Genomic DNA, 13,916 nt, shown 5'->3' with positions numbered 1-13,916 from the left:
TACTGTTTATGAAAAAAATATTGGTCAACAAATAAATGAGTTAAAGGAGTCTGCAAACTTCATATCTGCTCAAGTTGACAGCCTTGAGGGAAAATTAACTGAGGCTCTTAGCAAGATTAAGATATTAGAGAAAAACCAAAATGCAATCATGTCTGAAAATATTAATTTAAAAAAAGGAAATAAATGTACTAGCATTGAAAGTTGAAAATTTGGAGCAGTATGGCAGGAATAGGAATATTCAGTTGGAAGGTGTTCCCGAAGTACCTAATGAGCAAATGGCAGATGTTATTAAAAACTTGTCATCTGTAGTTGATGAACCTGTTGATTTCCGGGCAGATATTCAGGCAATTCACCGTATCCCTACTAAACGCAACAAAGGTCCAAAACCAATTATAGTCCAATTTACAAGTAGACAGAAACGTGATGCTTTAATTAAGAAAGCTAAATCCATCCAGATTAAGGCCACCAACTTTGTTCAAGACAGCCCGAACACAAGTGTATATGTTAATGAGCACCTTACTCCCTATTACAAAAATATATTATATCATGCCAAAAAGCTCAAACACTTGGGATATGCGTTTGTATGGGTGTCAGACGCAAAGATTTTTGTGAGAAAATCAGAAGGTGCGCAGCGGGTTCAAGTGTCGACACTGGCTGACTTGAGCAGGCTCGCTGGTCAAGACATAGAAAAAGTTTCTTTTTGATTATATTTGAAAAACATAAGGATGTATTTGGATCTCCAATAGACAGTTTTTTTTTTCCAAATGGACAGGAACGATATATATTTAAAAGACATTAATATATTTTGTATCAATATAAGAAGCTTAAGAAAACATTTTGATGAACTAATATTGTATTTAAATTCCTTACATATAAAATATTCAATAATAGTTCTGACAGAAGTGTGGATCAAGTCAGGGGAGGAGGACCAGTTCCAGCTTCCAGGTTTCAACATGTTGCTGCAACCTCGGCCTGATAACGCTGCAGGTGGAGTTGTTATCTATGTGGACTCTGCACTGACCTACACCCACAGCCTTCTACTTCTAAACACCGCTGAACTAATCAATGTAAATCTTAATCTTAGTTATAATAGTATTACATTTAAGCTTGCAATCTATGGTATATATCGTCAATGTAAATTTCATTATAATGCATTTAAATGTGAATTTGAAAATATATTGAAAATTAATAGCGATCCTATTATTGTTGTTGGAGACATGAACATCTGCACATTGCGCAACAATGGCTCAGGGAAAGATTATTTGAATCTTATAAGCGCATATGGTTTTGAAAATCTTGTTAATGTCCCAACTAGAATTGTAAATAACTCTGCTTCCTCGCTAGACCATGCTTTGATAAGAAACTCAAAGGGCTTATGCATTAAATGCAATGTAAGGGATATTGAAATCACTGACCATTGTGCTCTGGATGTTAGTGTATCTGGTGTACAGAGCAGAAATCACTCCCCTAGGCTTGTTGAGGTAGTTGATTATAATATACTAAAAAGACAATTAATGTTAGCTGATTGGGGAAATGTATATAATACTGTAGATGTAAATAAATGTGTAAATATTTTTTATGAAATTTATAATAGTTGTAATGGTAATGCCAAATCCTGAAAATCTTAAACAGTAAACATAGGAAAAGGTGTGAGTGGATAACTGATAACCTAGTACGTTTAATAAACAGGAAAAACAGTCTGTACAAAAAATATGTTAAAGATCGAAATAATTTATTACTAAGCCTAGAATATAAAAACCTATCGAAATTTGTAATGAAACAGATTAGGGAAGTAAAGATGAACTATTACTCATATCTAATAGAAAACTGCCATGGCGATACTAAAAAATATTGGAATGTAATAAAAAAAGTTATGAAATCTAAAAAAACAAATATTGAGAGGATAAAGGTAAATGACACACTGCTCAATGTATCTGAGGGAAATGAATTTATTATTGCTAATACTTTTAATGAGTATTTCATGAATATTGTGCAAGAGTTAAAAAGCAATGAGTTTGGTAACAATGTATTTTATGAAGATTGTACGGAGTATGAAGTATATTTTAACAAATTTAGTATAACCTGCAATGAAATAACTGAAATTGTTAAAAATATGAAAAATAAACATAGTTGTGGATTGGATGGTGTAAATATTGTTACAGTAAAAAAAATATAGCATTATTTGTACCACTTTTATATGATATTTTTAATAAATCATTACAGCAAGGGGTATTTCCGGACAAATTTAAAATTGCCTCAGTTGTGCCTGTGTTCAAGTCTGGATGCAGAGAGGGTGTATCGTCCTATCGGCCTATATCTCTGATTAATTCCATTGCTAAGATATTTGAAACATTAATAAAGAAAAAGTTACTTTTATACCTGACTGAGAGAGGGTTACTTTCACACAGCCAATACGGTTTCTTGCCTGGAAGAGGGACGGATCTGGCCATAGAGAGGCATGTAAGTTGCATAACTGACTCTGTTGATAGAAATATGTACACTATTGCTTTATATCTCGATTTTCGTAAGGGATTCGACGTTTTAGATGTAAATATATTAATAAATAAATTCAGAAGGTGTGGGATTGGTGGTACTGCTGCTCTATTATGGTTAGAATCTTTTTCTAAAGAAAGAAAACAAGTTGTCAAAATGAATGGAGTATTAAGTGATGTATTACAATTGAACTACGGAACAGCTCAAGGAGGGGTGCTTGGCCCATTGGTATTTTTGTTATATATCAATGATCTTTTAGAAATAAAACTATTTTCTAAGGTGTTTGCATATGCAGACGACACAGCGTTGGTCTGTTCAGCATATAACAAGGATATTCTGAAGATAAGAGTAGACAAAGATTTGCAAAATATCTCAGAGTGGCTAGTTAAAAATAAAATGCTCATTAATGTTTCTAAGTCTAAATGCATATCATTTTTTGATCAGGACAAAGAAAATACTGAGTTACAAAATTTCTTTGGCTTTCGCTGTCACAGGTACTTGTGTATTTATAATTGTAGCTGTCCAATTATAGAGTTTGTAAATTATGTTAAGTATCTAGGTCTCCATATAGATAAATACTTAAAATGGGATTCTCACATAAATATTTTAGGAAAAAAATTAAATAAAGTAAATTATTCTCTTTACCATATGCGAAATCATCTGAAAGTTGATCAATTAAGAAACCTGTATTGCTCATGGCTAGAGAGTACCATGAGATATGGAATAATACACTATGGTGGAACTTTTCATACACTGTTAAACCCTGTTATTGCATCACAAAGAAATGCCATTAGAACACTATATGGAATAAAACGAATGGACAGAGTGAGTTACTTGTTTTCTGAACAACGTATATTAACTTTTAACCAGATTTATATGTACAGCATTGTAATGTATATACATAAACACCTAGATCATTTTAAAATAAAAGAAAATGTGAGAAGTACCAGATCTGCAAACAGAATAATGTTAGAAGTTCCAAATATGAAAAAAGAAAGGAGCAGGCACCAATTTTACTACATTGGGCCAAAAGTATTCAATAGATTTTTAGAATCTTTTGGAAATGAAGTTTATTTTGAATCTAAACCGAAGGTAAAGATGAAAGCCCGTCAATTTATTACAGATGGCTCTTGATGAATCTCATTGTTGTTACTCGCTATTGGATATTCATAGATTATTTATTGTTATAGGTGTTCTTCTTTATTGTTGCGTAATGGATGATTTATTGATTGTTATTAAGTATAGAATTTATAATTTATTGTTATTGAGTATTATATATAGTTTATTTATTGTTGCTTGCTGTTGTTTAATTGCTGGTTGTTATGTATTATTTATAGTTTAATAATGTTAAATTGGTGAAAGAGTTTATGGGGTAAAGTATTGGGTGATACATGTCAGCTTTGGAATGTTGGAAAACTTTAGTGGTTAGTTTTTGCAACCTTGGCACTCTTAGACTTGTTATAGTGGTGTAGTGGAGTTAGAATGTATATATATATATATATATATGTATTAGTGTAGTAAAGCTTAGTGGGTATATTGTGTGTGTTAACTGTAATATGTGTATGTATAAAATCTGCAAGTACAACCAAAATGGACTGGCTGAATATGAGATTTAATTTGTATTAAATAAAAATATATTGTATCCCGCACGCGCTATTGCGCATGGGACATGTGTAATATTGTAAACAATGTATTTTTTTGAATAAAGCATTTTTGAACTTGAACTTGAACACACACACACACACACACACACACACACACACACACACACACACACACACACACACACAACAGATCTGCAAGGGTAATCCAGAAAATTTGGAGTTATTCTTATAATATGATTGAGCCCTACGGTTCTAAATTTTCATGAACAAATTCTGTAATTGCACTGATTCCAGCCTGAAAGATAAGGAGAAACTTAGCAGAGACAGTTTGCCTTAAAAATAAGCAATTTCTCACAGAAAACTGTACCTTTGAGATGTGAAAAACTTGGCTCTTTGGCTACTAGTGAAGTTCCTGCTTATTATATTATGCAGTAATTAAAAGAACCCCTTATACGAGGAGATAACAAGATACAACTAACGAATCAAAAGGTTATTTACATTTTCATTACCCACTGGGCTTATAGTTTTTGGCCTTCTGTTGCATGAACGCTTCTATCAAGATCGGAAGTTATTAAATTTAATAAAAGAATTTCTAATATCCTGTTTTGTATATTTACTATTTGTTGTGGTTGAACTTCCTCCTGTGTGGCGTATTTGTTATCTTTGTTCTTGAATACTTTTAAGTTTGTTTACCTATTTTATATTTTGTTGTCACTATTTAGGTACCTTCAGAAATCAGGTACAGTACCTCTTTATTACAATATCTTTGAGAAATTTATAGCGTCAATTTACAATAATTTCATGTCTCTAATATTTACAACAATATCACACCAATATCATACCTTATCAATCACAAGCCAAAGGCAAGATTACGGGGTTTCTAAACCCCACATGAGAACAGAAAAGTGTAATGAAAAAAAATATTGGAAAAGATTAATCCACGTAATAGAATAGAAAAACAGTTACCGAACATCTTGCGTTATAACTGACATAACTCAAAATCATGGGTTATTGCTGGGACTGTTCCATTGTCAAAATGTGCAAACTCCCAGTATCAGCTTTTGAAATCCTTGGCCACCCAATTGTGCCTTATTGAAGTTGAGTTTAGGGTAATTGCCACTTTGATTCTCCTTAACGATGCATCGATCAAATCCAGTATTATCTCTATTTATAGTGCTCTTAGAATTTCTAGCACCCGAATTTGAAATCACCGACTGAAGTATTTTGTTTTGACATATTGTGATGTATTCAGTTCTATGAATTACCTGAGAGTGAATATTATTCCAACTATCTCATTTACTGTATCGATCTATAAGAGAGATAAATGAGATATGGGAAATGGGCATGCCATACGTATAAATGACATATCTAGCTGGTTAATTTGACGATCACCCGAAATGTTGTTAAGATTAAGTCTGCTTCTTGTTTGTTTTGCGTTGGTAAGTAAGTGACATACATCAACTTAAAAGCAAATTTAATGTAAATGTCAGTCAATGAGTAATATTAAATTATTGATAGATTTGTACTTGAAACTAATACATACGTTTATAAAAAAACATATATCTAGAAAAAAATCATACTGTTCAGAATCTAGCAAATATTTTCTATTTATGTAAATCAATTAATTCCACAACATAGGGTAATCTTATGAGCTAGTAAATTATTTCAAGGATTTTAGTAATGGGATATCTTAAATGAAGGATAAATCGAAGTCACCAATCAAGGATGGATCATCCTTACTAACTGTTCATTGACTGTTGTCTTCTGATACTATCTAGCCAAAGCCACTGCTACAAAACATTTCGTACATATGAATATGCTTTTAGTCTATTAGAGTCTTGATTAACGGATACTCGTTAAACAAAATTCTGAGGTATCGAAAATTGATTTTTTAACATTTAATTTTTATGTTTTGCTTTAATAAATAACATATATATATATATATATATATATATATATATATATATATATATATATATATATATATTACACAATTTATATTAAAATATTTACACATATTAAAAAAAAATTAATAAAACAAGTCTAAGTACTGTTCTAAACTGTCCATTTTTAATTGATTTTTGTAAATGATTTAATTGTAATTTTATTAACTTATTGCATATATATTGTTATTACATTAAACACGTCATTTTACTTACATTTTTAGTTAAATGCTTTAAAAATTGTATTAAAATTTAATTCTGGTACATTAAATATTGAATGAAGTACCACTACACAATATTTTGGTATTTATTTCATTATTATCCATATCTTCTCTTGCATTCTATAACATTTTATTTATAGTGTAGCTTTATGGCTCAGATCAGAACTTATGTAGGTATTCAAGTTTATTTGGAAAGCTTTATTTTTTACTGAGACCTTGGAATTTTGATTTTCACCAAGTAAGTTTACAGTAATCATGAAATACCAGAAATAATTAGCAGTTTGTTTATTATTACTATATTACTTAAAAATAGCAAATGTAAGAACTTGTTTTGGTATCAACTTAGTTGATACTTGATGTCTTTGTCTTTGACTGGTAAAACCAGATAGACTGTGTCAGATTTTGTTATAAAATTTTTGTAATTTGTTTACAACAATTTTGTTTAGTATTTAAAACTATAGACACTATTTATAATAGTTGGTGGTGGCAAGACAAGAACAGTGGCTCATCTTCAAGTTCCTTGAGGGCATAGATAGACCTACTTGTAAGTTTAGACCCAAGAACGTAGTCAGAAAAAAATTGGGGGGGTCCAGACAACTGATATTTTTCTGCAGTGGACAGAGAGTAAGGCCCATTTTGTTCCTTAAAAAGTTCTTGCCCTGTTTCTTTGTTGAGAACGATCTTTCAGCAGTACTTGTCAATGATACTGAATTATTTAGATAATAATAATTATTGATTACTTAATTGTTAGTAATTGAAAAAGTTAAATTTTAGAGGAATATCGGACCTCTTGGACTCACTCGCTGGCTACGTACTTGTCTGGACCATATGGTTTCCCTGAACTTAGTAGTGCTCATGTTACTGATGCTTTCCAGTAGGCTGTTGCATAATTTGGCACTGCTATTGGAAAAGTATTCAACGATTTTTACAGCCCACATTGTAGGGTGTTTAGGTCATTTACATGGCGGTTGTTGTAGCCATGGACATCTTGTCTTCTCCCAAACAGCGATATATTCTCCTTCATGTATATAAGCGAGTTCATTATTTATTGGTTTATTACATATATTAACACTTTAAGCACCTGTTAATTTATCAAAGTCACTATTTCATCTTAGAGTGCTTTTTACATTGTAGCCAAGGTTATACAAATCAGTAGGTTTCCTTGTTAAAAGATACATATTCATAAAAAGTTTTAAAACTTTCATAAATTTTTCGCCTTCAAGAAACACAAAAAGAGTTAAACTTTCCTAATAACCAGCTGTAACTTGTGTTCATCCAATAAAAATGTTATACCTTCTGAAGCTGGTAAATTGTTAATTAATTAATACATATTTACAAACCACATTGAATACCTCCAGATGCACAACTTGAGAAGTGTAGTTAAAAGTTATTGTTATACGTTTGCAATTTAACTTCTATTGTACTCTTAGGACAAAAAGCTTAGAAAATTGCACCTAGTCCTATAAGGACCTTTGTGCTGCTTCGGGAGTGACAGGATATTTTGGATGGGTAAGGTTGGAGTAGGGGCCACCTCCTTTTGAGATTCATGAGGAAAAGTTTAGCACACTAATTTCAAGTCATATCCCCTCGGAAAATGGAGAAGCCAGCTTTGAACCAGCCTCTCCAGTCAAAGTAGGCAGGGCACACCCTTATTTATAGGCTGGAAGAATCTTTGACTCTTAGGGAACAAACCCCACCAACTCAGTCATCTTCCGCAGTAGACTAGACCTATCGAGTTACCCTTGCACCCCAGAATCTTGACATTTGCGGTTAGTGATGTGCTGCTCCCAGTGCTTAATTTCTAAAATTTTAGGTGTGAGAACTCTTAAAGCGGGAAGCTCAGACCGGTGGGTATGGAATACACCCCAGGAAGGAGGGGGGCCCTCACCCAGGAAAACTTTTGAAAATTATAACTGTAAACCTTTGTTTTTAGGCCACCCAGACATAATAATACATTCATTTTTATAAAATACCAAGTGATATTTTAATGCTGTTTATTTTCTTTAAGGTGCTTGATTAGGATGTAAGAAAATAAAAACATGAATTTAAATTATTGAGTTTACTCTCTACTCTACTCTACTCCAGTAACACCTTGTTGCCTACTTTAAATTTCCCAGAAATATTTGGTTTGATTTCATTGACCATTTTGTTTGAATCAATGAAGCTCGCCAATATTAATTTTTTAATGAATGGTAAAATAAAAACAAATTGAACCTTATTCACAGTTTTATTTATACACATTACAGTAGTAATAATAATACATATTAATATGTTTGTTAATATAACAGCTTTTTTACAAGTTTGCATATTTTACAAAAAAATTGCATACCTTATGGGTACAAAACAATATTAATACATTCAAAATAAACCAACTTCTTGGAAAGGAAAAGGAAGCGTTTAATTACACACAAAATAAATGACACACAGAGTGGAGTAACACGGTTTCATTTTTTAAAATTTAGTGTAGTTTTAAAAAGTTAAGGTTGATTATTTTATTTGCTTATTAGTTATTATAACAAATATGTACGGATTTGTAGTATAATATTGTAAGGCAATGCCAAGACTGTTGGTAAACTTAGTTTTAGTTGTTTGTTAATATTTTAAAGTGAAAACTACAAAAGAAACAAAACAACAATACACAAAACTAACTGTAAGTACAAAAAAGAACTCAGAAACTTGAGTTCAGAAAACAACTATAAGTTAGGCATAGGCTAGTTATTTTAATGAAAACTTAATGTTCTGAAATTCTAAAAGATATTTAAAAAAACATATTTAGGAAAAAAGTTCCCACAATGCAATGCTGTCTTCATGGTAAGTTTTTCTGCCCTCGTTGTTTTTTGACTTTGGTGTCAAGTGCAAATGGTGTCCCTTCGCCAGCCAGGTTTTGACGTGTCGCTCGGGATTGTATCTAGCCACAGGAGGTCCTAGGAGCCTGATCAGCAATAAATCGCAAACAGTGCTAATGTAGAATGAAGATCTAAGAGGAGACATAATTAGATTCATTGCAGAAAAACCCACGTTTCACATTCAGCACTAGACACTGCAATACTATTTATGATGGAAATCAGTTTCTTAAACGACGGCGGTTGCTCTAGAATAGTAGGTTTCTCTCCACTTAACATAGGCTTCAGTCCCTGCTTGAAGTGTCTGAAGTCTCTAATTATATCCTGAGAGCTGCTAATCTTAAATCTATCGCAGATTCGCTGGATCTCACACATTCTCCGTAGGTGATGGATAAGTCTTTTGGCCAATACATGGGGTGGATCACTTTGATGTCATTCATGATTTTGGTGTAGTGTTCAGCCGCATTTGAAGATGATGATAGCAACCTTGAAGTCAAGTTGTTAGCGAGGCTCCGATAGAAACTGTTTTTTTTTTCTGGAATACTGGGTATCTTGGATCTTACACAAAGTTTAACATCTTGAAACATCAAATCGTCAATAGCAATTTTAGCTTCCACTGAAACGTCTACCCATGTTTTCAACTCGGTTTTCAAACACTTTGATTAACAGTGTTACATCACTGTGGGCTTGGATAAAGGTTGAGGCTTGATTTTGAAGCTGTAAGGACAAATCCGATAACTCTTCTAGAGCATCGAACATCAATGCCAGGTTGTGTACAAAAGTTGTAGAAGATAATGTACTACAAAGCCCTTTGTTTGTCTTCAGATGCTTCAATGAAATGATTGTGCAAAGCTTTAAAATCTGTCCAAACTGCTTTCACCGCCATTAAGCTGGAGGCTACCCAACGAGTATCTAAAACACGGCCGATTTTCAACATTTGCTCCTCTAGTCCTTTAGCAACTTCTGCCAACTCCCTGCTGTTTTTCGGTGAACAACTAAACATGTTTCTAATTTTATCCATGAATATCTTAAAATGATTGATTCCAGCTACTCCTTCTATGGAATCGTGCACGGCAAGCTCTAAACGATGGTTCAAAACAATGCCAAATGAACAAGTTGGGGAACGTTTTCAGTAAGCTGTATAGCAAGGCCAGATTTCTTGCCTAGTAGCACTGAAGCACCATCACAAGTTAGAGCAATCATATGGTCTTTCATGAATTCAAAGCTTAGACCTAATGCTTGTAACTGATTTAAAAGTTCTTGTAATATACCAGCTGATGTTGTGCTATTTAGCTCAAAAAAGTGTTAAGAACACTGTCATAGGGTTTTGCATTCCCTTTAGAACAGTTCTGATATAAACCACCAAAGCATTTTTGTTTGAAACTGAAGTGGCTTCATCCAAAAGCAGGGAAAAATTTAGAGTCTGACTTGATTAGGCCATTTATCAAGTCTGATTTCATTTCATCAGAAATATGATGAATTATATTGGAGCAAGCAACATTTGAATGTAGGATTCGCCCCATATTTAAGCCATTCATTATTTGAAGATCAATTTCAGTTTCAAACTCAAAAAATGGCCTATTTAGTTTAGCTTGCTTATAAGCCGTGCGGAAAATGCGCTCAGTTACAATCTGCTGCTCTTTATGCATAGAAGCAACAGCTTTTTTCATTGTATCTTTCTTAGCTTCAATGAGTATTTTTTCAGCTAAAGAATGAGCTCGAGACCCACGGTGTAAAAAATATCTTTTTCCTAAGAGAGGATTGCTGGTTCTTTTTTATTGTTTCCATAAGCGGTAACAGTTCCTAAAACCCACTCTTCGCTAATCTTTAGGCCCTTCGTTTTCTCTGCACCTAGAGTACTCACACTACGGCAAACGTTGCAACCTAGTTCTCTGTTCACAATTAACCATGGATTTTTTAGCTTTAAATTCAACAATTTGTTCTTCAGACCAACAAACTGGCTGTTCACCCCCATTAACAAAATCATTATTTTTCATTACTAACCTTAGCTTCGTCTGCATCAGATCCCAAACCCACCAACCTGGATACTATTTTGACCGACGAGGAAGTCGAAGGGGAATGGTAATCGCAATTATCCTCATTGATCCCGATTGCGTCTTCTTTTTTATCTTGATCAACAATTGAAGTTGTAGTCAATGCTTCCGAACTGCAGTTCTCATTATTCGCATACCTTTTTGTTTCTTAGGGTTAGGTTTAAAGAAATCAACAATTTTTCTGGTATTCATAGTCAATTAGGAAAACTATTTAGCTGCACCAGCACTAATAAGCATAAACACGAACACAATCAACGACCTGCACACCTCAAAAACGAACTTAAGCGTGATGATGGATGCGATGCAACTTGTAACTTAAACGCGAAACACACCAAGGTCAAGTCAACTAGTCAACACACTTGTGATCACTGGGGCTGGTGGCGCGTGAAGGAAAGGAAGGGGGTGGGGTGGGTATTGCTTTGTTATTGAGAGGCGCAGCCGCGCATGCGCGAACTAGGATGACTCGCCCCGTCACCTTCCTCCTGCCTGATTCCGTGCAAGACTCATCACAGCACAGCTCACAACTGCTTGTACGGGCGCTTACTATTCTGCTTACGAGTCACTCGCAAACAAAGCATAGCATAATATTGATCCTACCTACAATTTTTTAAACTAAAACTTGTACTCGTAGTTTTAAAAGCGTTCCCTTGCGTTTCGGCACTCTTGGGAGGTAAGGGAACGCCGTTCCCTTGCGTTCCCACTGAAATTAACCACTGCTCCCCAACTTCCCCAACTTGTTCATTTGGCATTGTTTGAACCATCGTTTAGAGCTTGCCGTGCACGATTCCATAGAAGGAGTAGCTGGAATCAATCATTTTAAGATATTCATGGATAATATTAGTTTTTCATCTCATTTCCTGCCACGTTAGATGAAGAGAATGCCTATTTTAGCAAGAGGGTTACTGAGGTTTAAGCTGAGTTGTTTGCCTCAAGCCTTCTTTTATTGAGTAAACAGGATCTGATAAATGTATTATCTCCACAATTGGCTGCTATTGTATTCTCCTACTAGACAATACGCAGTATTTTGTTCTGACATTCATTACTGTGATGTATCGCACTATAATGTATCATTAGGGATACACAATAGGCGGAATAAAAATAAGAAGACGATTGCATGTTAACACATGGTGGGGGTGGGTTAGGTACTGGAGTTACAGGCTGACTAACGTGTTTTTGGGCGGAACCGGACAAAAGGGCGTTCGGGCGGAAATCTACCTAAGTGCATGATGGGAAACCACCAATCGAATTTTATACATAGAGATAGAGTAATATACATTACAACACTAATTGTACCAATACAAGATAATAATACAAGTACATTACAATTGCATTGCTCATATTTGAGTGACATCTCTCTCTCTCTCTCTCATTCTCTTAGTCAAAGATGAGGTCTTCTGTTCTCTCTCTTTCTTCCTCTCACTCGCTCTCTTTCTCTCTCTCTTTCTAAATAATTTATTGGTATTAATTATATAAATTATTCCGAAAGGATTTAATTCTAAACAAGTCTGGTGAAAAGTAACGATGTCTGTGTTCTTCGTTCATCTTATTATGCGATCATCAGAGCGTATACAACAGAAACTGTAAACAAGCTTCCGCTCTATAACGATAAGTTACTACATCACCTGAAAGGAGTCAATGTAACAGATTTATTGTTGGCCATTGATCAGTGATTATTCTATTTTACAGGCAACTGAACCGTACAACTCAGCTCATCTGAAAACCCACATCGGCCATTGGGCAGAGAATGCTCTATCGGAACTTAAAACTGAAGTGCGAGGAGCAGCCGCCAGACTGCAGGAGCTGGTGGAAAGGATCAACAGCCCTCAGGTGAGGAACGTGGCCGAACTGTACGAGCGGAACAGGAATCTCTTGGACCTGTGCAAGGGAACAGCGGACTTGGACCTCGGAGGAGCAGGCAGCTGCATCAATATTACTGGAGACATAGCCAACATCACTGCCCTCTTCTTCTATGGCTACCAGCTTGGCTACGACTTGAGCGTTGCCGTCATCCGCATCGTGACCGAGCTTAACTCCTGCTCCACCAAGCCTATTTGGAAAAAGTGGTGTTGTTACAAAAAACGCCATCCAAGACATCCAAAACACAATTAAAGTGTATTCACTGGAATGTTCACAGTTCGTACAGAACGCAACGAATGTCATCCAACACATTGAGATTGACATTTCCAAGTGTTTTTCATTCACGGAGAGCATTTCTGGAGAGTTGTTTGAAAAGAGGATTGAACTATGTAAGCTGGAGTTTGATTAGTCGTTTTTTTTTGTAAACATTGTGGGATTGAGAATATAACATTTGCAAGATTTCTTCTACAAAAGACTCATTTTAAGCTAATGTACACACTGTTTACCATGTGAACATCTTAAATAAACGTGAAATACCATTTGTCTTAAATAAATACTTTCAAATTAAAACAAATTTGTTCTGATTGTCTTCTATGTGTGACTAAATCCTACTTATACTAGAGATGTGACAGTTTGGGCTATTTGATATATGTATGTAACTCCTTTGATCACACAAAACCTACATAACCGATTGAGTTGAATTCTATGGGACCTAAATTTAAACACTGAATTAACGTAAAGATTTACGTTGTATCTTATTTCAACCTATTTCTTAATTATTGGTGTTTGTTCACATTAGAAAATGTAAATTATAAATAAAAAGATAATTTATTGTTTAAAGTTTGTTATTGACGCTGGAAGGTTTAAAAGGATAACAGGATTTTGGAAATTTTCCATCGTT

The 13,916-nt window shown here is 34.2% G+C and overlaps 1 protein-coding gene across 1 annotated transcript; it reads left to right on the top strand.

Annotated features, from left to right (window-relative positions):
* Positions 1 to 5,357: 5,357 nt before the first annotated feature.
* LOC124363810 lies at positions 5,358 to 13,585 on the top strand. Its single transcript, XM_046819075.1, has 2 exons — positions 5,358 to 5,536; positions 12,845 to 13,585. The coding sequence occupies exons 1-2, from the start codon at positions 5,495 to 5,497 to the stop codon at positions 13,265 to 13,267; spliced, it is 465 nt and encodes a 154-aa protein (XP_046675031.1). The 5' UTR covers positions 5,358 to 5,494; the 3' UTR covers positions 13,268 to 13,585.
* The last annotated feature ends 331 nt before the right edge of the window (positions 13,586 to 13,916 follow it).

Source organism: Homalodisca vitripennis, chromosome 5, assembly GCF_021130785.1.
Source record: "Homalodisca vitripennis isolate AUS2020 chromosome 5, UT_GWSS_2.1, whole genome shotgun sequence".
Taxonomy (NCBI): Eukaryota; Metazoa; Arthropoda; class Insecta; order Hemiptera; family Cicadellidae; genus Homalodisca; species Homalodisca vitripennis.
Note: the sequence above shows the minus strand (reverse complement) of the source record. Positions and strands in the feature narration are given on the sequence as shown.